This window comes from Herpailurus yagouaroundi, unplaced genomic scaffold (genome assembly GCF_014898765.1).
Source record: "Herpailurus yagouaroundi ecotype Mexico unplaced genomic scaffold, PumYag 182, whole genome shotgun sequence".
Lineage (NCBI taxonomy): Eukaryota > Metazoa > Chordata > Mammalia > Carnivora > Felidae > Herpailurus > Herpailurus yagouaroundi.
In genome coordinates, this window is record NW_024412413.1 from 40,991,497 (window position 1) to 41,018,916 (window position 27,420).

Genomic DNA, 27,420 nt, shown 5'->3' on the forward strand with positions numbered 1-27,420 from the left:
AACTCAGTCCCACTTATTCAATCAAACACTAATCTAGGTGCTGCTGTGAAAGTATTTTGTGGATACGGCTAAAATCCACAGCAGCTGACTTTAAGAGAGATTATCCAAGATAATCTGGGTAGGTCTGATTCCCCACCTGAAAGGTCTTAAGAGCAGGATGGAAGCTTACTTGAGAGAAGAAATTCCACCTGTATATAAAAGTTTTGGCTCATGCTGAGAGAAGTTCAGCCTGCCTTTCCCGCTCGGCTGCCTTTAGGATTTCAGACTTGCCTAGGGAGTCCCCATGATCATGTAAACCAATTCTTCACAATAAATCTCTTAATCCCTTATTGGTTCTGCTTCTCTGGCTGAACCCTGACTGATAGAAAGTCCAAATTGGAAAACGGCAGTAATGGAAGGGTAAGGAAGGTGCCGTGATTTGTCAGCACCTCACCCCAGGCTGTGTCTACAATGAGCCAACAGTATCAAGTCAGACGAACACATACATGTGTGTTTATAAATACACACACACACACACACACACACATACATTAAAAACAGTATGTCCCCAAACACTCAAATCCCTATGTTTAACAGATCTGAAACTTTTGACAGACTTAATGAATTTATCAAAAGACTCAAAGATAATTGAGTAGAGAGTAGGAGTACAGAGTAGGACTCAATAGCACATTCTAAGTAATAATTTGCAGAAGGAAATAACCCGCCGCATCGCTGACAAGAAAGACATTTCACACACTTTGATACAAACCATAATCATCTCTAGAAAACAAACACAAATATTTCATCCCCGAAGTGATAAATGTTGTTCATCCAACCAAAAGAAAAGTGGTTTTAACTTGTGTCACATTAGTTAAAAAATATCATAACACTGATACAACGACATAAATCGGTTTTTCAAACTCACAAACAAAAACTCATTTAAAAACGAGTTGTATCTAGACACGTTGATTTCAAACACATCTCTGCTTCCCTCCTTACCTGGACTGCATATCTTGCTGGCTTTTGGCCTGACTGGCTTCTGCCTGAGGGGAGGCGTGGCTGACTGGCTGCTGAAGCTCCACCAAGGACTGGTAATACTGTTGCTGATGGTGTTGTTGCTGCTTGTAGCGAGACAAACTGAAAAACAGCCCTAGAATGGCTTTTAAGTTTCCATTTCTTATTTCTGTATCAAAGGGAAAATATACAAACAGTAAAAACATACAAATGAATGTGGTTTTCCTTTTTATTATTTGTTTTACAACTGAAATTCTAGTTGCCATTGTCTTAGACTAAATCTGTGAAGATGGAAATGCAACTAGAGTCTCTCAGTCACTTGTGAATTTCTGACACGTAGCATTTCCGAATAGCTCGGAGCTTCAGGGACTGAGTCACGGGATGGGGGGTACAGAGAACAAAACTTGGATGAGCAATGCTCTTTGCTAATCCTTAACTGCAATTTTTCTGGAGTTTGCTTCTTCCTACAAACGGATGGGCTGTCTTGTGCTGATCATTTGATTAGCATTCTGCTGCCCTCACAAATACACAGCTGTTATCAACATAGTGATGGCTCTGAAGTGGAGAAAAAAAGCCACCTAAATGTTGGTTGTCCTGCATTATCAATCAGGATGGTATGGGTGTACTTTGTAATGGCAACTGGATTTATAACAGTCCTAAATCACCCAACAATAAATTTATTAATATAGCTATCTATCTATAAATATACATAGATGGACGTAGATAGATATATAGTACACATATATATCATAAAGTCAACATCGTATTAATTTTTAATACTCCAATTCTTTTATTTATAACTCATGTTATATATTAATAAATAATAAAGACCATGATATTAGATAACATAACTGAATAAATGTAAATGTATAAATCCTAGTAGAAATACATCAAGCTCCTTTATAAACGTTTCTAATATTGAATAAAAAGTTAAATGTACAAAGTAAGCTACAATCTGACTCTAGCTTTTTTTCTCTTGTAGTTATAACTTAAAACTTAGGAGTAGAGATGGAAGTAAAGTCTGAAATAAGGCTATGAAACCTATAATCACATTCTAAATAAAACATGCTGTTGGCAATAAAATATACATCCTCCTGTGAGGTCAGGGTTTTATGCCTCCTTTTTGTAGTTTAGGGGCATTAACAAACTATTCTGATTTCTTGCTCTCTGATGGTTTATAAATGTCACATGGAGTCCACAGTGGCATTATTCATATACAATGAGAACGAGAATCCTGCCCCCGCCAAACCTTCTCACAGTGGCCATGATATAGAAGAATTAGTCTCATCGATAAGAGGCTACAGTAAGAAAGTATTAATGTTCCCATGTACCCCTGGATGATCATAGCGGTTTTAAAAAATCTCTGGTTTTATTAATATGCATATTTAATTAATTTAGAAAATCATTTTTAGCATTCATATACTTTTAGAAGATAAATGAAGACCAATGGGTTTATGTTAATAAAGGATGTCCCATGAAAAGGAAGAGACATAAAAGGAACACACTGGAGCCTTCCTAACCTGTTTTTAACCACTAAAAAAGTGAAATATTTTCCTGGGGAATTTTATAGCTTCTATTCAAAATTATAGAACCATCAGTTAGGTTTGAACCTAAACTTGTTGGCCACCAAATGAGTAATTTAATATTATGCAACATATATAAATATAAAAGATAAAAGAAATTTAAAACAACAAAAATAAATATAGAAGAAAAATTGGGAAAGCTCAATAATTCTACTAAATGTTCACTGTATTTCAGAAGCCACATAATTCCTTTTTCCATGGCAGCAAAAATTTTAAAACAGAGGTGTCTGATATTTCTAGTATGTGTCGGGTAAAAGGCTATTCGGAGAAAATAGTCATAGTAGAAACATTAACAGATCTAAATTGTCAGAGTATATACAAGTATTAAGCAGAATTTTTATATATAAATTAACATTCTATTAAGATGGTTTTTGTTAATGCAGATCTCAAAGGATTTGCTATTTCATAATTTTAACAACTAGATTTCATTAATAACACTTGAAAAGTTTTCCTAAAAATATATGTGAAAGAGAAAGTCTCAGAAAAAAACAATGACAGTACCAGTTCAGTCTTTTCCCACTTTTCTGTATTTTAATGATGATCTTTTAAGCCTTTAATGACTTTAAAGCTTTTATATATAACAGTTATTAAATATTGTTAGTGATAATTATTTAAGACCTCATGGTGCGTAATTTAAGCTCACCAAATAATTCAACTAGGACTACCAATTTTATATTATAGAAATTTTCTTGGCAAAATAATATTTCCAAATTAATTATACTATTTTTACCTGTATTTAGGTCCACTATTACACAGCGTTATCTATGTATACATCTATCCCTCTACTTAAGACTCCAAAAATACTATACACTGGCAATAACATAAAGATTTTTTGTTAATCTACACCTCTCTCATACACTTATTCATGTAAGTAACAGTTTTGGCAAAATATGAAACATATATAAATAATTAAAGCATAGGTTAATAACCACTGCGTTTATGTTTCTATTATTTTGGAAACTTTACTGATTTCCTTTATATATTAAGAAGCTTTGTGCTCCCACTTTGCTTGTAATACAAAAAAAAAAAATTTTTTTTTTTTTTACAAACTTAGGTGTTATTTGTGACAACTATGCCTTTTCTTACCTTCAGCAGATAGACCTTGAACATTTACTCCTCTGGCTGCTAGAAAACTAAGGCAGACATCAACATTTTCAATCTGTAATATGAAAAGCAGTGAAAAAGCAACTTAGAGGGTTATTTTTAAATAAACAAATGAGCTAAAATGAAACCAGAGAGTAAGATAAAGAAAGAATGAATACTTTACATTCATTTCATACTACAGATCTTTACCAGAGTTTAACTAGAATTTTTCCAGCTAACTGAAGAACGAATATAAAGCTCGCATTGTCCAGTGTGGTATTTACAAACAATTCATAGAGGCCTGATCAAGAATGGCATTCTTACAAATTAGCAACCCACCTACTTAACATAAATCTGGATTTTGTGCTTCACAAATAAGTCTCAACGGAAGCATCCATAGAAGAAGACTGTTGCTTATGCAAGTTACAGAATGTTCGGATGTAGGTAATTGAGATTCAATCAGTGAGATTTGGTAATACACCAGAAGGGTTGATACAGCATGAAAGAAATAAAGCGAATTTTCATCTTAAATCATAGCAAGTCTTTATTTTTAAAACTGTATTTGTATTTCTACACTTGTATATTCCTCTGATTAAATAAATATAGGTATTGGCTTTGTAATGTAAAATTGTGATGCCAGGGTGCCTAGGTAGCTCAGCTGACTCTTGGTTTCGGCTCACGGTTTATGGGTTCCAGCCCCACGTTGGGCTCTGTGCTGACAGCATGAAGCCTCTTGGGATTCTCTCTCTCCCTCTCCCTCTCCCTCTCTCTCTACCCCTCTCCTGCTTGCTCTTTCTTTCCAAATAAATAAATCAACTGAAAAAAAAAAAATGTGATGCCATGGCTTTTAAACAGTTAGTTTTGATATGATTACTAGCTTGTAACCATTTAGAATGATATGCAAACAAAAAACATAAAACAAAACACAAACAAACAAACAAAACCCAAATGACTGATTTGTTACTTTACAGGTTGACCTCAATACTGACCATCATGTTATACAACAAAGTTAAACAGCTAAGAATTTGTAAAAGAGTATAGGAAACTAGAAAGTCCTGTTTCTTTATGAGTCATCTCCCTGGGTTGTTTTGGTATTCCATAAATCTTGGAGTTCTAAAGTAAATAGAAGATTTAAAGTTAATCCTTGGCAAGGTATTGTTTTCTGTCATCTTAAATTATCATCCAAATCTATGCATATGGACATACAAAGTTCTGCCAATGTCCTCTCTAGCTTAGCTTCACAGCAAGGTCAAAGTGTCTCTTAGAGAAAAGAAAAAGAAAAAAAAAAGAGATTAAAAATCTGTCTTTATAAAATGGACAACAATTTACATTTCATTTTAAATGTAATTTTATGCAAAACTAAATTAATAACATTCAATTAGATATTCTTTGCTTAAAAATGCAGCCACGATCTACACATTTGTTTTGTGAAAAATGATTTTACGGATTTATTTCAAAATAAGTTTTACTAAAAAACAAAAAGTAAGTTTTATTTAAATTATTCTATTGAAACAATAGATTTGAAGTCACTAAGTCCAACAGGATCAAACAGACCTTGTTTGCTCATTAGCATGTGAATATCCAATAATGCTAAGGTGCTGAAATATATTTTACATTCTTTATTTACATTTCACTTTGCTACTATAAAATAAGACTTGGAAGGAAGGAATTGAGGAGGAAGGAAAAGAAATGGGAAAAAGATGATATTCTATTGTATCCATCTAAAATATTATTTTGAACTTTTTTTCCAGGACCATTATAAACAAGTAAAAAAAAAAACACACTAAATAATTACTGTGGTCTAATACTGAGAGAAATGAACTGAGTATTTTCAAACATTCACCCTAATAGTCTTGCTGTTGTTAACTCCATAGCAATTATATACCTTTTACAGAAAATAGGAAGATTCCTGATCCAAACATACATAATTTACAGCAAAATGTTCACAGGCTATTATTGCCTAAATTTCAGTTATTTTTATTATACCTGAACAGATTAATTCACTGTAAGCATCACAAAAGGTTAATAGATAGAGTCTGTAATTAAGAATGTAAGATAGGTTTTTTTGTTTTTGTTTTTTCTTTTTGTTTTTGTTTTTTGGCTACCTTTGAAACCACTTAAAAGCAAACTGGTGCCTGGAGTGGGTATCAGAGACCAAGAGCTCTTTCAGCATGCACCATAAATTAGAAAGGAAAATAAAAGGGCCCTAAAAGAGTAGAGGAAAAAAATATTTAAAATGCATTCTATATTCCTTACATAGTTGATTTATCAGGGGCTTTCAACATTTTGGGATATTCCTTTATAGTTATTCATTATGAGTACCAACAATTCAAGATAGTTAATTCAGTTCTGCATTACTGGTATAGTAGTTAAGTAACAGCAATAGAACAAGTAGTTGAATACTTAATTTCCAGTAGGACTATTAAAGCCTACTCTATTATAATATATTCAATGATATTTGTTTATATATTCAGGCATGGGGTTTTTGAGACTTCAAGCCCCTGGAACATAGGAACTACATTTTGTTGACTCATGTAGTTTCAGCAACCTCAGATGGTGTTTAGTATCTGATAGGTGCTCAGTGCACACTTCAGGAAGAATAGAGGTAAAAAGGAGCAGTGGCCAGCCCATCCCTGTACTTTTGGAAGAAAGGAGTGGAGGGGTGGTGGGGGGAGAGAAAAGGAGGAAATGGGGAGGAAAGGGGAGGAGAGAGACATCATTTGATTCAGAGTATACAGGTTCAATTATCTTTGGGATTTTTAAAAATATACTAATTCTCTGTGCCTGACTCCAGACAATATAAATCAGAAATTCTGTGGGTTGGGGCTGAACATCAATTTGTTGTCAGATTTTAGCTCCCAGGGTCAGCCTACCTTCCTCTTTACAGATTAAGCAACTGACCTGCAGAGATCTCATATAAAGATGAGCAGAGGAAGCCAATAAAAGAGTGTATACTTTTTATCCCCAGTTTACATGAAATCCAAGATGTGTAAAAGTAAATAATGAAAACAAAATCAGAATAGTGATGAACTTTGGAAGGGTAAAGTCTGGAAATCTGCAGGAGGGGACCAGGCATGCTGAAAGTGTCTTTGTTCTGATCCGAGTGTGACAACACAGGTATATACATTTTAAAAAAGCAATCACCTATATACTTGAGATTGGAGTATTTTTTATACTTTCCATGTCTTTATTAACCTCAATTCATATTAGAGTACTTTACACTCTTTTATGTATGTTTTACTTCAATTAAAAATAAAAATAAAATGATCAGCCCCTATTTTATTGAAAATATAGGCATATAATGGGTGCCTTGTATGAAGGCTTGATGGGTGGCTGTTGCAAGTAATTAAGTGAATGACGATGGTGTTTAAGACAATGGTGGTGGCTGTGAAGGTGAGCCAGATTCTGGACATAAGTTAAAGAAATCTGGTGGGAAGATATGGCCTGTAAGAGGAAGTGAGGAGTCAAGGATGACCATGATACTATAGAATTCATGCATTTTACATCTTATGCCTGTGGTATTTTATATACCTTATAGCAGGAATACAGAAAAATTCATTCTCAGTTCTGTGGGCACCACCCTTCTCATATGGCTCAAGAAAAAGTCCCATCTATACCTCCTAGTCACTCTAAGACTTTTATTCATTTATCTACTACTACGTCATGCACAATTTGTTGGGTCTATTTGTGGCTTACGTTTCATTGGCCCAGAACACCCATATTGCCTCCCTCTTCCTGTTCAATTTAAGCATGGCTACATAAAATATATAAAAATATTGACTTTGTAATAAAAATAAAAACAAAGTTTCTAAGTTATAAATCTACTCAATAACATCCAATTTCTAAGTTCTAAATCCAGTAATAAGATCTAGTCGGAGGTTTCAAAGTGTTTGGGTGCACTGAGCCTTGAGGCTTTTGGTTGTATGAAAATATCTGATGTTATCACAATGTCTAAACAAAAAGACAATTTTCCTCGAATAAATACAAAAATAGACTGCTGTATGTTTTCCTTACTGAAGACACAAATTCAATAGAAATTGGTTCATATTTTTACCTCAGTAGTTTCTATTTGTATAATTAATATTAGTATTTTGGAGCACTATCATTTAATTGTGTTTATGTTTTATAAAATCAAACCCTTAACTTATTCATTCATCAAGCATTTATTCAACTTATTTTATGCATGGAATTATGCTCAGTGTTGCAAACATAAATTTCAAGACATAGCCATGACCCTTGGATCTTTTCTAAAGAGCACTGACTCATTTGCAATATTTTCCACACTCTTGTGAAAAATCAAAGGCATTTTTCAAAAACAAATTTTGCTGATCATCTAATTTTATAAATGTACATTTATCTTGAGCCTTGTGAACTTGCTAAATATGAGCATGCATATTGCTAAATCACAAATTGGGTTTCAAATGAGGAAGAGAAGGGTTTTCATTATTTTCACTTACAAAAGCTGTAGATAGTCATCAGTGTATTTGTGCCTTCAAAATTGTTTAACCCTGAGGGTCAATATATATTTTCAACATTAAACGTAGTGAGAGGATATATTGGAAATATTTATATTTTTTCATAAGCTATTCCAAAAAATGCAGAATTTTAATTACCACATTTCTTTATAAGCTGCATGTTTTATGACACCTAGCCTTTTAGTATTTTTACCATGAAACTGGTATAATCTGTTTTGGAAAGTCTGACTGGAGACATCTTTCACAATATTAACAAGGTTCTATCCTGTCCATTCACATGTTTCTTTCACTTTTAGTTATCGATACTTAATTAAAAATATATTTAGGTCCTAAATATCTGGGTATGATTAATATCAACTTTATAGTTTGTCATTAAATTTAACATCAGCACCAACGCTTAACAATGAATGAGAAATTCATTCAGCAACGATTGACTGTTTATTACATGCAAAGAGCTCTGCTAGATGGTGAAGGGATATAAAAATGAATTATAAAGTCTTTGCCTTTGTGAGCTTATAAAATAGCTGGAGACAAAAAAAGATTCATAAACCATCACAACACAAGGCATAATATGATAAATTCTAAAAAAGGATTATAAACAATATTTTTTGGCAGTAGAGAGAATGGACTTATCAATTTTCACTACAGACCCGGGAAAAGCTTCATAGAAGAACAATCATTTAAACTTGAGGGCTAAGTTTGACTTTGATAAGGTAGACAGGTATCAGAAGGAGGGCCAGTCATGCCCATCAGAGTTCCCAAGAGCAAAATTGCTCCATGAGAAAAGAGCATGCCAGTCTTTACTCTCTGCAGTTATGTTTACAAAGCTGAATTTTAGCTGGAATTGAAAAGCCTCTATTGCCCCTTGGATTCTGAAAACACTGCAGTATAAAAAGTTAAATAACTGTAAACCAGGTAGCAGACATAATCCTTCAAAGTTTGAGTTCTCTCTACAAATGCAATGCATCCCGGTTAGGGCATGTCTGAAGTGCCAGATAATGCTGTTATGAATCATACATAGAGAATGTCTACAAGAATATAGACTAAATTTAACTTTTGTTATCTCTGGATGGTACATTCTCTTGTGACTTGCGTTATTTTTGATTAATTACACATCTTATTTTTTCATTATAAATGTGTACTGGTAGTGTCACTATATAAATGAAATAAATGTGATTTCAACCAAAAAAAAAAAAAAAAAGGTAAAATTGCTCAGTGTGAGTGAACTCCTGTCCCATCACGAAATTCAAACAGTAATATAAATTTTAGCCAAAGGTTTTAATCAGATACAAATTCATCAGGAGAATTTTTAAAATGCAGTCATGTTTCTGCATTGATTAAAATTCTTCATGTTTATTTTAACTCATGTATTTAACAATTAACTATTCATTGAGCATGTCTGGGTCCTTAAAAATATATAGTTTTATAGGAGAGAGAAGCAATTCCAATGTAATGCAAGGAATGTTATGGCCAGAAAAACACAGACTCCTGGAGAAGCATGAACAAAGGCCTATTCCTGACCAGAGGTCAAGTAACTAGGGAAGGAGAAAGTTATCAGTAACTAAGACTTAACTAACACTTAGAAAGATATCTTCATCTGAAGTTGCCATTACTATACCATTTTATACTGAGAAAGATGCTGATCAGAGCATTCAATTGACAGCCTCAAAGTCACAAAGAGAGAATATATCAAAACTAGAGCCATGTCATTAACCCCCACATTTTTCTCCTTAAAAGGAAGACTGAGCTAGTCGCTGAAAGGTTAGGAAGAGTTAACCAAATAAGAGGATGTGGTATGAAGTGAGTCCAAGGAAGGAACACTGTCTGAACTGGCCATGATTGAGAAACACCGTAAGTTAAAGGGCTGACAAAGAATTCAGAAGAGCCGGGAATATTGAGAGTAAAAGTCACCTAAATCTTTCTTCACTACTTCATTGTTTACCAATGTGAATAAAGGCTACTCCAAAAGGTGATAACCTTCAATCCGTTTCAAGATCCAAAGTAGGAGGAAAGATTATGCAGCAGGGACTCCAGGCATAAGCATCTTGAAATCTGGAGAATCTGGTGGCAGGAGAGAAGGCCATCGAGATAGACAGAGGATTGCTGGAAAACATGTGCCATGCCCTGGTGGGAGTCTGGGCTCATCTCAAAGCCCAGGGAGCTAATGGTGTGTTTTACGCAAAAGAAAGAAATGCGCAGTGTTGCTTTGAAGACATGATCACACAGCACATACACAGATTTATTGACAGTAATAAAAGTTTCACACATCATTTTCTATTTATACTCTTTGCAATGCACTCTGATTTTTCAAAATTATACTTCAGTGTATTTCATTTTAAAATGTCATTTTTAACATATTGCCTTTACCACATACTAGGCAAAAAAAGCCCCATTTGGAAAAAACTCTGTACTACATGTCACGAATGGAAGCAGGGAAAATGGCTTAGAAGCCACTTTTCTCCACCTCTCAATGACCTAGCACAGGGAGTTCACACAGAGTTTTAAGCACATAGGTTATTTACTCCAAATGCAAAACCCTTTTAATGGTCACCATCAACTCCAGTAAATTTTATACAATTTTTCCTATTCAATAGAGACTTGGAAAGATAACTTACTTTTAATAAATGTAATATTAATATTTAATAAAAATATTTAATAAAATAGCAGAGCCAGAATTCAAATTCAACCCTGTCAGTCTCCAATGAACTTGAGCTTTCTTCCACACTAAGCTTTCTACCACTGTAATTTAGACATTCATTTATTTATTTATTTATTTATTTATTTATTTATTTATTTAATTTTTTTTCAACGTTTATTTATTTTTGGGACAGAGAGAGACAGAGCATGAACGGGCGAGGGGCAGAGAGAGAGGGAGACACAGAATCGGAAACAGGCTCCAGGCTCTGAGCCATCAGCCCAGAGCCCGACGCGGGGCTCGAACTCACGGACCGCGAGATCGTGACCTGGCTGAAGTCGAACGCTTAACCGACTGCGCCACCCAGGCGCCCCTAGACATTCATTTAAAAGAATTTTTTTAGGGGTATCTGGGTGGCTCAGTTGGTTAAGCATTCGACGTCAGCTCTGGTCATGATCTCCCGGTTTGTGAGTTCAAGCCCCGCGTTGGGCTCTGTGCTGACAGTTCAGAGCCTGGAGCCTGCTTCAGATTCTGTGTCTCCCTCTCTCTCTGTCCCTACCCTGCTCGTGCTCTGTCTCACTCTGTCTCAAAAATAAATAAATGGTAATTTTTTTTTTTTAAATCTAATGCTCATTTACTTTGAGACAGAGAGAGAGAGAGAGAGAGAGAGAGAGAGAGAGAGAGAGAGAAAAGCATGAATGGGGGAGGGGCAGAGAGAAGGAGACAGAGAACTGAAGCAGACTCCAGGCTCTGAACTATCAGTGCAGAACCTGATGTGGGGCTCAAACTCACAAACTGCAAGATCATGACCTGAGCTAAAGTCAGATGCTAACCCACTGGGCCACCCAGGCACTTCCATGTAATTTAGACATTCTGACTAAGACATTTCCAGCCTCTGACTCAAGCTCTCTACATGACTGACAGATAGCCAGGACCCAGCGCCTGGCACAAAATAAGTGCTCAATAAATATCTGGTTGAATGTAAAGATGAAATTGTGTAGTATGAGGGGAAAGACAGAAATAGTATGCAAAATCCACTTATTCTGTATAAATTCTAAGTTCACAAAGTTTAAATGCTTCCAAATTAATTTTCAAATATCCAATGTACTTTTATATGCTGGCATATTGACATATAGAATGACTGATGTGGCCACAAGCCAAAGAATACTGGCAGTCTCCAGAAGTTAGAAAAGACAAGGAATGGATTTCTCCTACAGTTTCAGAAGGGAGCACTGAACTGCTGATACCTTCATTTTGGCCTTGTCATACTGATTGTAGACTTCTGGCCTCCAGAACTGTGTGAGCTTAAATTTCTTTTGCTTTAAGCCACCAAGTTTGTGATAATTTGTAACAGCAACCAGAGGTAATTAAAACAATTTTCTACTCGATAGAGCAGTAGACATAAAGAAACTTTAGCAAAGCTAAGGATGAGCTGGGATCCGTGAGCAGGCACATTTCCAGGCTCTGCCCTCTGAGTTTTGATTTGTTAAGACTTTGGGGAGGGAAGGTAAAACATGCAGTTTGGATAGTTGCCTCCTGTCACTGCAATGCTAACCCACCCACTTCCCTTTTCCATTTCAAGTTACATTGTGTTGTGGGATAGAGAGAGGCAGAGGGGATAGTAATTTTGTTTCACTCATCCCTTTCTTTTTGTGCTGAGTGGTCTGTGGTTAGATTCAAGGAGTCAGTTTATGAATTAAGCAGTAAGTATAATAATTGAAAGTTTTTTGGTCAAGTAAAACTGGGTTAGCATCCTACTTATGCAACTTATACAAGGTAAAAAATTTGCAAAGTTTTTACTCTCCTGAAGCCTCTGCTTCCTTATCCATGGGATTTTTAATCCATGGGATTAAAAATATTTTCCACATAATATACGAGGATTAAAGATATTTATAAAGAGCCGAGTTCCATACTAGGCATCGGTGTATGTGTGTATGTGTACATATCTACATATACGTGGATATATCTAATATATATATTATATCCATAATAGAAATGCTTTATGTAAACATATATATTCTATAACAGAATCTATGTGTGTATGTGTGATTAGACAGATGTATATGTATAGTGTATATATATACATATATATAGGTATGGATACAGATATGGAAAATCCATTAGTCTTTTATCAGATAAAAAATTATTTTTTCTTTAAAATTCTACTATTCTAACTGGCTTGGTAATTAGAGAATAATAAATATTGTTTAATATTTTTTACAAATATAAAATTATAAATATTACCGCAGTATTTGTCGAGCTGAAGATATACTGTGTGGGTTTTAATGAATTCTTACTTTTCAGTTTGTTTCAGAAGACAAAACAAAACAAAGAATCTTACTATGAGGTTATAAAATTTTTCTATACTTAAATAACGCATACTTCTATATAGGACTAAAGTTACTTATAACAACTAATTATTTGCCAAATGCATAATGTTACCACAAATCTATGCACTCTTATTTAGCTCACATACTCACACCCTCTCCCAAACTAACCAAAGTTTATATTCCTTCCATACGTAGGAAAAATAAGTATGGTATTAAAGAAAAATAATGTATATTATAAGCTTGGGGGGAAGGGAAGAAAGAGGGACCAAAACATTAAAGAAGGAAGAGAGAGAGAGAGAGAGAGAGAGAGAGAGAGAGAGGAGGAGGAGGAGGAGGAAGACAAAGAGGAAGAATAGAAAGAGGAGGAGGAGGGGTGGAGGGGTTGAAAATCCAAAGACTTGAATTCTTCTGTTAAGCTTATTTATTAGTAAGTTTAAGCAATTTGGTCTTGACTCAGATAAACATGAGACCAAACACTGGTTCCTCTCCAGGCAGGCTCAGTGAGACCCCATTCCTTTGTCTGTTTGCTAAAATACTACGTAAAAACTGCAAGCCAATCATCTAGCATAGCACCCAATATACATGACTGACATTTAATCATTCATGTCGATCAGTAAGTGATGCTGATATTGCTGAATGCTGTACAATTTGGTTTCTATGATATGATTTCACAAAATGTTTTGCTAGGTTTGAAACATGGCTAACACAATCAATTGGGCAATATGATTTTTCAGAGGCATTCCATGTATTTTTGTCTGTGTCTATCCACATCTGTCAGTTTAACTGACTTTATATTAAAATCATTTAAACATAATTAATAAAGCAGCTACTTTGGGTGTATCTACTGACTTTCCAATAATTTATCTCATTCAAAATAAACTTTTCAGATGATTATACTGAGATCAGATGAATAAGATTCTCCCTAATTCATTTCCTTTTTCTCTTTTTATAGAAGTAATTTTTAGAGCATCATTTAATCTAATAGGTTTTAACAGATTTAAAAAGAGTTCTTATTTAAAATGGCCTCATATCGTAGTATATTATTTGCCTAACTACCAGTTTTTAAAATCGTTCCACTATTGGGGTGTCTGGATGGCTCAGTCAGTTAAGTGTCTGACTTCAGCTTGGGTCATGATCTCACACTCTGTGAGTTTGAGCCCCGCGTCGGGCTCTGTGCTGACAGCTCAGAGCCTGGAGCCTGTTTCAGATTCTGTGTCTCCCTCTCTCTCTGCCCCTCCCCTGCTCATGCTCTGTCTCTCTCTGTCTCAAAAATAAATAAAAACACTAAAAAACCCTTTAAAATTAAAAAATAAAATTGTTCCACTGTTAGGTATTTTACCACTGATTACTATAAGTGATAATTAAAAAAAATTTTTTTTTGAGAGAGTGAGTGAGAAAGGGAGGGGCAGAGAGAGAAGGAACCACAGAATCTGAAGCAGGTTTCAGGTTCTGAGCTGTCAGCACAGAGCTCGACACAGGGCTCGAACCCACGAACGGTGAGATCATACCTGAACCGAAGTCCAGTGCTTAACTGACTGATGCACCCAGATGCCCCTGTAAGTGGTAATTTTCTAATAAATTTCAAGAAGGGGATTGAAAAACATGGAGGGGAAAGTCCTTTTAAAAAAGACCAGTTTATTGAAGGTAATAAAAACTAAATTTATGAAAGGATTGTTACAAAATATGCTTTCTAACACTAGGTATGATTGTACTTTGTGTTTACTGGGATATTGGCCTAGAGGTAGGAAACAATTAACAGTAATTAAGTTAAAGATATCAGAATAAAGAACATGCTAAATGTTTAAGAAAGTGGTTGATATTCAAATATATAGTTGAAATATTAACTATAGTTCACAATGGTTATTATACATACATATATAAACCTTACTAATTTTCCTCAAATAAAATAAAAAACATATATTCTCTCCAAAAAGAAAGAAAAACAAATTATACTGAATCCAGAATCCAATTCAGAATTGTTACTTTATTTAAAAAGAATTCTTTGTAAAAAATAAATGGGGTGCCTGGGTAGTTCAGTTGGTTGAGGGTCTGACGCTTGATATCAGCTCAGGTCATGATCCCAGAGTCATGGGATAGAGCTCCAGTTGGGCTCTGTGCTGGGCCGGAGGCTGTGTTAAGATTCTCTCTCTCCCTCTGCCCCTCTCCCCTGCTCACACACTCTAAATAAATAAATAAATAAATAGATAGATAGATAGATAGATAAATTCTTTGCAAAGTTACTTACTTTATTTCAATTCCTTTGTTTTTTAAAGTTTATTTCTTTTTGAGAGAGAAAGAGGGAGCATCCATATGAGTGGAGGAGGGGCAGAGAGAGAGAGGAAGAGAGAGAATCCCACGCAGGCTCTGCACTCTCAGCACAGAGCCTGATGTGGGGCTCGATCCCACGAACTGTGAGATCATGACCTGAGCTGAAATCAAGATTTGGATGCCTCACCAACTGAGCTACCCAGAAACCCCACTTTATTCCAATTTCTATTTGTCCTACTAATAGCACAAACCAATTTAAATATTGATATTCATGAGAACATTTAAAATGTGTATTCCATAATATGAAGTTAATACAGAAAAGCATTCTTGTATTCTCAACATTTATTTAACTTCCTTAATATTTATTTATTTTGGGGCAAGAGCAAGCAGGGGAGGGGCAGAGAGAAGGGGACAGAGGATCCGAAGCAGGCTCCACGCCAACAGGCTGACAGCAGTGAACCTGATGAGCAGCTGGAAGTCATGAGCTGCAAGATTAGGACCTGGGAGCTGAAGTCGGATGCTCAACAGCCTAAGCCACGCAGGTGCCCCAACATTTATTTAATTTAATGGCAGACCAGACAACTCCCATAAAAATATAATTCTCATGCTATTACCGTTTTTCTTTTTAATTAGATTTAATATAATTTAGGAAATATCTTTCTCACCTTACTATGAATATACTTTTAAAAAGCTATAAAGAGCTAAACCCCAAATATACCTCTAAAACACTGAACAGGAGCCATGGTGTTTGCTGTTTTTAAATCAATCTAGCAAGTTAGAGTTCTATTGGTCTAATTTCCTCAATGCAGAAATGACCAGAGACTGAGCATTCACTGGATATTTTTCTCGGTCACAGAGTGACAACTGAATTCCAGTGACTACTGTCCTTTCAGTGTAACACCCCTCCTTTCAATCCTTCAAGTCCTTCGTTTGAACTTTAAATGCTAGTACACAGAGCAACTTCTAGAGACACATTCAGTTTTAAAAATCATCAGGATATTGTAATAACTTAAGTATACATTTCTTAACACTGGTAGTTTATTCTTTTGTTCCAAAGTGTGAGCCTATATGAAAAGAATGAAATTAAATAGAAAACCTCAAAGTAGAAATTTCCATTTAGCATTTCGTTAGAGATCAGAGCTATATTTGTAGTAAAGCATTTGTCTTCATTAAGCTATCTTTTTCCAGCCATTCCAGAAGATGAACAGTTTCAAAAATGGCAGGGGATCATGTGAATGGACTAACTTAGCAATATTCCACTCCTCTGAGTCATAGTGCGAGAATCCTGCAGTGTGCCATTTATAAGATTTTATTAAACCTTTAAGAGCATTCCAATATTTTATCTCTTCCCTATTTGGTTAGAAACCTCATCTTCCTATCTTACCTAAATAGGTCCTTTATGAGAGAACCAATTACAAGCAGTAAACTTTAAAGGACAGAATACTGATAAAAGCACCAAATACGTTTACTAGGAAGAATAGTTTCACTGTACAGATGAGTGCAAACTATTGAAATGGGATAAAGATGCCAATAAAATCCATCACGTTATTATTCTGGAAGTCACAACGTTGTGGGACTTGGAACTGGAGAGTTAAGGGAGAATAAACCTATTTTTTTGTTTTTGTTTTTGTTTTTTTATCTTCTAGGAACAAAAAGGGGTAAGAGGCACAGGGATAAACATTCCCCAAATCACCATCTCAGAAAATTTTAAACAACATGGTATGTTCAAAGGGAGATGGAAAGTTGTGGCTGAAAACAGTGGAGCTCTTACCGTGAGATAATGGGAGGAGCCAGCAAAAAGGAAGGACAGGCTGTGAAGCACATTTGTCACATCCTCAGCTATACCGTAGAATCAGAATTTTGGCTTACTTCACATAAACACAGTTTCTAATCCCTCTACTGCATTTGTGAAGATCCTTAAATGTAACGGTCTATTTTAAACTAAAGGAAAATTTGTCTTCAAAACAACTTTTCCCCAACGTGTCTTACATTTTTGTCTAAGAACCTAGCACTTGTGCCTCAGCATTTCAAATACATGTTGGGCATTTTTCTGCTATTTTTAATCTGCTAGGCATTCTGGACATTCCTAGTATTTATAGTTTACTAATTTATTTCCTCGCGTAATCTCACCAAAGTGTGGCATGCAGCATATATTTTGAATTCTGAAACCACCCACCTAGAAATTACTCAACAGGTGCTATCCATATCAGTAACTTCATCTTTGGATAAGGTTAAATATAGTGTTGAATAAGCTCCTTCAAACTGAGTTCTGTTTTTCAGGATGAGTTTAGTCTCAGCTCATTAAGGAAGATAACTATGACTTTGAGACTTAGAATAAACATGAATCAAAATCTTCCAAAAATTACACTAATAAATTGGTGCATTGACTAGCTCATATTTCTCTTAAACATATGTTCTTTGGCCCACTTGAAAGAATTACTGTTTTCTTCATCTATTTCTTTTTTTTTTTTCAACGTTTATTTATTTTTGGGACAGAGAGAGACAGAGCATGAACGGGGCGGGGGGGGGGGGCAGAGAGAGATGGACACAGAATCGGAAACAGGCTCCAGGCTCCGGGCTCCGAGCCATCAGCCCAGAGCCTGACGCCGGGCTCGAACTCACGGACCGCGAGATCGTGACCTGGCTGAAGTTGGCCGCTTAACGACTGCGCCACCCAGGCGCCCCTCTTCATCTATTTCAAGACAACATACGTGAGTTTTTCTATAAGGTATTATAATTAGAGAATCCCACGGAAAAGTGCACATTATTATTCTCTAATACTCTGCAGTTATGTTATTGATGAACTCCTTCAATTTCTATTTAATCCATTTTCAGGTACCTTCATTTCATGCAATCATATCCCCTTGTGACATGACACAAAGGAAAATGTACCCTCATTCTTTTCCAACATTAAATCTTCTACCCAGGGGGCGCCTGGGTGGCTCAATCAGTTAAGCATTGAACTTTGGCTTAGGTCATGATCTGGAGGTCCACAGGTCCGAGCCCCGTGTCGGGCTCTGTGCTGACAGCTTAGAGCCTGAAGCCTGCTTCAGATTCTGTCTCCCTCTCTCTCTTCCCCTCCCCTGCTAGCACTCTGTCTCTCTCAAAAATACATAAACATTAAAAAAATTTTTAATCTTCTACACAGACTTCCAATTTATTCCTTTGCCACTTGCTTTAGGATTTGGCATCATCTTTTGTCTCCCCAGTCCCCTGGATTCTTCTCTCTCCTTACTGCTTCCTCCTCCTCTGCCTATTTCCCCCCTTCCAAAAGCTCCCCTCACCCTTCCTTCCTCTCAAACTATAGCTATATTTTTGTTTTTCTCTTCAACAGGAAATTCCTAGAAAGATTATCCAAATCTCAATAGACAGGGGCACCTCTCTTACTCCTTAATTAACACATGGTCATCCTATAGAAGACATTTGCATCAAGGTCATTAATGCCTGCCTAATTGCTAGAACCAACTTCTTTGTAGAGGTACACCAACTAGTTGGCTAAGTAGCATTTGACAACATCCACCGCATTCTGCTCATCTTACTTTGCCCATCTCACTGGGTTAGTCCAAGTACTCTAGTTGAAGCTACTCTAGCTACCCTAAGGATCAATAATCCCCATCTGCGGATCCATCCTCTTAAAGATGGGCTCACTCTCTCACTACTCTTCCCTATTTCTGATTCCTACACCTTTGCTCATCACATACATATTGATATTCCCCAGTGTGAGAACCTCAAATCTCTCCCCTCCTGACTTTATACAGGCCTTCTGTTGAAATCTCATCCTTTTTCCATGACTTCAATCATTACCTGTGCACTAGCTATATTCTACCTAACACCTTATTGTGACCTTCAGGAACACATGCCTAATTGCCTGAAGTCACCTCCTACTTGATGTTCCAACGGATAGGTCAAACTTTACTTTCAAAGTATGAATTTGTCATCTTCCCCCTTCTACCTTTAGTCTGTTTTCTCCCTCTGTAGTAATCACGTCTAATAGTAACTTCTCAGGAGAAACTGTGGGAACATTCATCCTCCCTATATTCGTCATCTCCCGTCCCACATCCAAATGAAGATTTAACGCATATTCTACAATTCCCAGAAAGCATCTAGGATGATTTTTTTTTTTAAATACTTACATCAGATCATGCCACAGCCAGCTTTAAAAGTCCTCAAAAGGCTCCTCAACCAACCCCATACTTTAGCCCTGTGTGATCAGACTTCCATCGTCCCATACAAACACCTCACTGCACTCAAGCCACAGTGGACTCCCGTCACAGTACTTCTGTTCTTACCTATGCAGCACTGTTGCTATTATTTGTTTCAATATTTGCTCCTTTGATCCTCAAGGGTCCCTCAATCTGGTAGCTCAGGTGCTCAGCAAATATTGGCTAAATATGAATTACCTGACTACTATTCATCAAAATATTCATCAATATATTGTATATTCATACCACAAGAGACTCTGTATTCTTAAAGGTTTAAAACCATCCAATAAAAGTTATCAAATTTGAAATTTAAATAATTTGTGACTACGAACAGGAGCATACCTAGTTTTTACTTTACCTTTCCTTATTCCACACAAACAGCAAGCACCATAAAAAATCAGATATTCAAAAGGATGTGGTCAAAGCAGTTTTGTGAGTAAGGATAGCACTCACTGTTATTAATGTTTCACCTCTTGGTTGTTAAGCAATAAAGAAACAGGCAACATCCTGTTTGGAATAGATATATGAAATTTATAAGAACTTCATAAGCCCAGTCATACTCTGTCATAATTCTCTTTCCCCTAATTTCTTGTCTCAGTTAAAGTCTGGATTTTTATCCATTAATAATATAGTGCCAATGCCAATTCTTAGGAATAGAGGCAAAAGTAATTCAACTAGAAAGCTCTATTTTTGTTATATGCATTATTCTGAATCAACACATGGAGGGCATGTCAACTTCAGATTCAAAATTCAACCACATCAGAAAAAAAATGAGGATACAAGTCATTCTTAACTCAAAATCCAAAGTGATTCCAACTAATACTGTTTGGCTGGAAAAACTACCTTTTTCATAGCATCTACATCCCTCAGGCTTTGGTTTTTCTGGTGTGTGTGTGTGTGTGTGTGTGTGTGTGTGTGTGTGTGTTAATCAAAAGCAGAAATATCAACACGACATGTATACTAGATGTTACATGACATTTGGGGGCTAATAAGGATTAGGAAGTAATAAAAAAAATTAACAGAGTCTAATACTCATGAGAATGTTTTCACAGATTTGTAGAATCTTCGGTACAGATGTTTCAGATAAATATGTAAGGACTATATTCCTATCCATAGTTATGAACTTCGTAGGTTTTTTTTGTTTGTTTTGTTTTTTCTGTCATGAAATATTAGCTTGGCTGTTTATTGGATTCTCTGTAATCAGAATCAAACTGGAATGACAACAGACAAGACCTATTTTACTATCCAACACCTCCTTATAATTGAAATAATGAAAGTAAACCCAAGTGTTGAGTTTAAGAAACATAAAATATGATATTCAGGGACTATACAGATTTTTAATATAAAGCTCTAAAAAACGTTTAACATGTGTTAATTCACGAATATGTCTTAACAAAGTTTATAGCAGCACTATTATATTTCCATATCAGTTTTGGTAGTAAAGAATATCCATAATTATAGGTCATTATCATATCCTAATTAGGGTTCATTATACAGATGAAAAAGCTGAAACTCAGAGAGGTTACATCATTTTCCAATATCACACAGCTATTATTTTAGCAGGGTCGGAAGGTATTATAATTGCTTTCAGTAAAATTATAATTAATTTCCATAGTGCCATGCTTGTGCCCAGAATAATTAGATCAAGAAGTCCCCTTAAAACTGAATTATTTTACAGAAAATTGTTTTTTACCGAGATTTTTTTTCACAACAGTTATGCAGGGTTTATGTATTGTAATAGTGCCTTTGAGTGTTTATTAATCATATACACACACACACAGACACACACACACACACAGACACAGACATACACACACACACACACGACATGCTAATTAATCACTCTTTAAGAATAAATTCCTTTTATTATTTTGGATTTCAGTTTTCTGACATTAAGTAAAGCAAGTCAGCACATCAAAAGAGTTCTCTTTTTTTCCTTCTCCAATCCCTGACAATTGAGAAGTCATTACATTCACTTAAAATGTCTATTTTGTGCTAGAGGTTTGAAGGAAGCCTCATCTGATGGATTTTGGCTATCACTCCTGATTATATCTGCTGATGTAACTTTAATGAAGGCATTTGTATTTCAGGTTGTCCTAGAAACTTCAGTTGTGGCTATTTCATACATAGGGGGGTAAGTTTTTACCTCAGCAGTTTATCAATCTATTTTTTCATTATAAAACTTTAAACTTTACCAGTTGGTAAAGATAAAAAGAGAGATGGGAAAGGCACAGACCTGTAGATCAACAGCTTTCTGAAAAAGGCTATGAATCATATCTCATGATCAGTCACTGTTCAGAAAACGTCCAGCAGCATGCCTTTGGAGCTATTTCCAAAAGTGCTGAGGAGTCTCTGTGTTTACACTGGACTTTGTCATGAACAAGGAAAATACTATTTATGTATTTCTCAGATGCACATGGCCAGCTCTGTTCTTCAAACCAGTTGTTCAGACAAAAAGGCTCCACTTAAAATTGGAAATGGGATTTACTGCCAGCAAGACCAGTATTAAATTATTCAGCCATCAGAGCAACAACAACAACAAAAAGTCAAGGATCTGATAAAACACCTGGACACATGTTATTCAGGAGTCATCCATATTCAGCTGTGCTGATGCTATCATTTGCCCATAAACTGCACCCAAAGAAACACATATGATAGAATGTGATCGAATGGTTTCTTAAGCAGGAAGGCATGCAAAAGAAATTTCTAGTCCATTTACAAATGCAGTGTAATCAAAAGTGAAGGTAAGCATTATATTTTAAAATAAATTTGATTCTTACCATCTGAGATTGACTCCTAGGACATCCATTGATATCTTCAACTTTTTCATTTGCTAAAGCCAAGAAATAAAATAAAAGAGAGAAAAAAAGAATGACATGCTTAAGCAATGAAGTGAAACACAAAAAAAAAGGAGACTAAGAAAACACAAAAACCAAAACCAAAACCAAAACAAGCACAATGCTGCTGCTACATTCACTCTGTCTCCCCAGCCGCGTACAAGAGGACACACTTGTTAGCCGCCGCCAATTCCATATGCACAACTCAGGCAAAAAAAAAAAAAAAAAAAAAAGTGAGTGAGAAGGAAGTTGCTGCTAATTCTTTAGCCTGTGCCAAATGACTGCTGACATGAAACCTTTCACAATTGTCCCTGCTGGATCAGGATACAGTTTCAAGGAATCTCAGAGTGTATGCGTTGCCTTAGCTAACGAAATGCACACATGGGAGACATATGGTTTAATGAAGCGTTCATTTCTGACAATCCAGTGGATGTAAAGATACAGTTCTAGCCATTTAAAAGTATAGCCAAACTGCTTTTTTCAAACATTCTCACATAAACATTTTTAATTAAATCACGGGAGAGCTACATTAATCTCAGAGACACAGGGACTAAGTTCATATGCATTCAACTTAAATTGTGTTTGACCAAGGCGGGTGGGGGGGGGGGGAGACTTTCATGGTTTTTCCCAGAGGGCAAGTCTTACCAATGATCTGGATGATTTCGGCTAGCAGCACTCCATCTGCAATGTCTTGTTGCAAATCCTTGATCAGCCGCTTATGGCCTGATTTTGCTAGGTAGTGGTTGGCCCAGTCCGTGTAAATCTGTTGAACAGAGGGAGAGAAGAAGGGAGATGGTGTGAGAGAAAATAGAGACAATAAAAATGCTTAAGACAAATGTTGGATTCAAAGGGAAGCTATTCTGGATCACATTCCAGTTTAAGAAGTCATAGCTCAAAAGGAAATAGTTGTAAAATAATTTTATACAGCTCTCTCTCCCACTTATCTCTTGTTTCAAAGGAGGATGAGTCACTCTCTTTCAAAACCAGGGACTAGTCACTTGTGACACAGCAAAACTCCCTTCCCCAATGACTACCCAGGAAACTCCTGTTTGCAAGTCAGTTGGGTTTTCACTCTTTAACCTGCTTCTGTCCTATCGAAAATAATCCTGCCTGTCCTCGTAAAAGGAAATCACCTGTACTGATTTATACAGGAACCTATTACAAAAATTTCTGTTTCTCTAACACTTGATTAGATTTGTCATGTGAGATACTACGTGTGACAATATTTTGGCACCGTGTTATAAAATAATTGCAAATGCCAAAGTTATTTTATTTGGACTGCCATCTCCCATTTAAGCCTCTTGAAATGTGTTTATATAAGAAAATAGAGGAAGCAAATATAGTTATTACATAGAAATCACAACATAGAGTGTAGGAGCGGATTATAAATCTCAAGATTGGCAATCTGTCATAAAGTAGAAGTGACTGAAAGTAAATTACGATATATAGAAAAGCTGGAATTGTTCAAAAATTGTCACAAAAATAAAAATCTACTAATTTTTCAAATGTTATGGGACACCCCTAAGGTAATGTAATCTAAGTATAAGGAAATAAATAAGCATTAAGATGTTTCAATTTTACAGACGGCTCTTTCAGATACATTAGTCAAGTTTATTACAAGGCAAACTATGGTATGTAATATGTAACAGAAGAACACAGTGTCTGCAATGGTAACAGAGGAGGGGAATTGATTGAGAAATATACATATAAAAGTGTGTTAGAGAAGCACTGGAATTAGAACAGGGAACATAATGGAACCTGGGCATAAGAAGGGAAGGGAAGGGAAGGGAAGGGCCTTCCCCACAGAGAATACCAGTACAGAAGGGCAGAGTGGCAAAGGAATCAGGCACAGTTGGAAAATCTGTAATTAAGGCAGCAAGCCTTTATGAGGACAATTAGACTGAAGAGGTAACTTGCATCTTTTAGTCATAAGCACTGAAGGCCAAGAAAATTGGAAAAAAAATACCACTTTTTGCTTCTAACAAAACCAATATACGTGTTTTCATAAAAATAAAATAAGTCCGAAGTGTAGAAACTAAGAAGTAAAAGTTTCCTCACAACTTTTCAATAATTTTTCCGCTTTTCAATAATTTGGTATGAATAGGTCTAGAATTTTGTTTTATGCTTAACACACTGGACCACATGACACCGTATTACACACACATATATACACACACGATAGGATTTTTAACCAAAAATGTCTCAAATTTCATTTATCGTTCTGCACTTTTCAACTTTCTATGTAACAGTATTTTAGTAACATTGCTATAACCATTTTACATACATATGTCTCGCTATTTTTTAGGTATTTTTTAAATGCTTATTTAATTTTGAGAGAGAGAGTGGGGAAGGGACAGAGAGAGGGGTGGGGGAGAGAATCCCAAGCAGGCTCTATGCTGTCAGTGCAGACTCTGACAGGGGGCTTGAACCCATGAACCATGACATCATGACCTGAGCCAAAGTCAGATGCTTAACTGATGGAGCCACCCAGGTACCCCAATGTCTCACTATTTTTGATATTATATTGTACATATCAATACCCCTGTTGAAAGATATTTAATTTGCTTAAATCTGTCTCTACTACATATAAAGCTATAAGAGAGAGCCTTAAAAATGTATCTTTCACACTTTCATGCTCCTATTTTTATAGGACCCAAACCTAAGTAGGGCTGTTAGGTTTTTTTTTTTTCTTAATGAATCCTAGGTATAAACATTCCAAAATACAGTATAGTCAAAGAAAATGTTTATTTTAGAAAATATAAAGTAGAATCTTAATGCAACACAGTGTTAAGTTTCCTAAGAGTATAAACAATTGGAAGCATCCAGTTGCATAAGAAAAATAAATGAGATGGCAATGTTACACCTCCTTTCACCATATTCATAATCTTTATACCAAAGATATTAGTATAAGAAAATATGCTTGCATAACTGCTCAATTAGAAAGCAAACACACAATTTCTAGATAGACACTTTTTTTTTTATTCAGGGGTCATTTGCCTCAAAATTTTATTCTACTTGTATTTACTATTTTGCAATAGGAAAATTTATTTTTACAAGGATGTATACTGTTGAAAATCTAAAACATTGAGGACTTTCCCCTCTACACACCAGGCAAATCATAACATTAATTGCTTGGCCTTCTACTAGAAATTTCAGGTTGAGCCAGACTTGATTTGTGCCATTGTCTCCATTGGCAGTGAGTTACAAGGACCGGTTGGCTGACTTTAAAGGATCCCTCAAAGATGAAGAACATGAGTTCTGGAGTCAGTAGACCTGGCTTTGAGGCCCAGGAGACCTCTTACCACCCATGGGACCTTTGGACAAGTTTCTTATCCTCTCTAAACCTCAAATTCCTCATCTGCAAAATAAGCATAATATTAATACCTCCATTGGAGGGTTATGGCAGGATTAAATAAGACAGCACTTGTAAAGTATCCACCACAGAATTAGCCCTGAAGAAATGTCTGCTATTATTATCATCATTATGGCATCTAGTTTTCTTTGCTATGATGGCTTTCCAACAAATATTTATTAAGGTTATTGTTTTGTAGAGGTTAAAAATTTTAGAGGATTGGCAGAAGACTGAAAAAATTGTGCTCCTTAGGGTGTCTGGGTGGCTCACTCGATTAAGAGTCTGACTTCAGCCTAAGTCAAGATCTCACCGTTCCCTGAATTTAAGCCCTGTATCGGGCTCTGTGCTGACAGAGCCTGGAGCCTGTTTCAGATTCTGTGTTTCCCTCCCTTCCCCCCCACCCCTACTCGTGCTCTCTCTCTCTCTCTCTTTTTCTCTATCTACTTCAAAAATAAATAAACATTTAAAAATTTTTTTTAAATGTGCTCCTTGTTAATTCTGCCACTACTTGCATCTCTGACACCTCCTGCCTTCTAATTCAATGTGGCCACATATCTGTCTGCCATCTAAACTCAGAGGAAGGTATCTAGTTTAAGGCTGCCATGTTCTCATTCAGGTTTGCAATGCCTCCATTGTGACACCACCCCCATCAAACTCTAGGTTACATGCATTGTTTTATGATGGCATTAAATTAGGCAAAAAAAAAAACTTATTTAAATATACACAGAATGGGATATATTAGAAATGAAAACAAGAACACTTTCATTCTCCAAATGCATGTCAACAGTGCCTTAGCTTATATCCAACTTGCTCCTGGACTTAGGTAAGGAAACAGATGGGAAGCCAGCTGGTTGCCTTCAAGACTGACTGGAAAAGCCTCTGACTTAGCTCATAAAATGTTTTTCACTTGGTCCAGATTTCTTCCAGAGGAATCCCAAGCCTAAGTGCTTTGACTTGTATACCATCTTTAATATGTGAAACATTGCTCAGACCATAATCTCTGACTTTAGTTGCAATCAGCAAAACCAATTCGGACTATATGAATAAACTAAAAATAAATCTCCATTTAAAAAAAGTCCTTATGCTTTACTTATCTTTCTTAAACATGTGTAAAAGATACTTGTGACCTACTTGAGACCTTTCCTTTGGAAAGGATGTTATTATCTAGATGAAATATAAAACAATTACAAAGTAACTTATAAGTATATCTTTAATATTACACATAAATTTATTTTTGCCTTTTAAAATTTTATATATGTAAATTGAAGAAATAAGTGGAAATATGAGATGTATCTGTAATGAGACAGTTTTCAAGCAAAGGACACATGGCATTTAAATATATGCAAAACGCATCAATAAACTTCCTGTACTACTCCAGTGACAGAGGATACCAACAACCTCATCAACTGTCACATTAGAATCTATTGTTCAAATAAATACAACAGAATGGCAAAATCATGTCCAGATTTTGGATCTGAACTCCAAAGTTGCCTTTGGTTCATTACCAGACACACACACACAAAATCACAATATTTAACCACTTAGCTTCACTTGAGATACAAAATGAGTGGTAATGTTTTTTGTAGGATTATGCTATAAAGTAACTATAGGTTTTTAGTGAACAGACTGATATGATGGGGAACAATATCAAATTAATCATAA

At 35.7% G+C, this 27,420-nt stretch overlaps 1 protein-coding gene across 7 annotated transcripts in view; it reads right to left on the reverse strand.

Moving 5' to 3' along the window:
• Positions 1-27,420, reverse strand: part of NAV3 (neuron navigator 3) — a 600,880-nt gene that overhangs the window by 228,724 nt on the left and 344,736 nt on the right. For all 7 annotated transcript variants that reach the window (XM_040491360.1, XM_040491363.1, XM_040491362.1 and 4 more), the window contains exons 2-5: positions 23,052-23,169; positions 22,350-22,402; positions 3,663-3,735; positions 979-1,162 (exon numbers count right to left, since the gene is read on the reverse strand). In XM_040491360.1, coding sequence (XP_040347294.1) covers positions 979-1,162; positions 3,663-3,735; positions 22,350-22,402; positions 23,052-23,169 — 428 coding nt within the window. The remainder of the gene's footprint in view (positions 1-978; positions 1,163-3,662; positions 3,736-22,349; positions 22,403-23,051; positions 23,170-27,420) is intronic.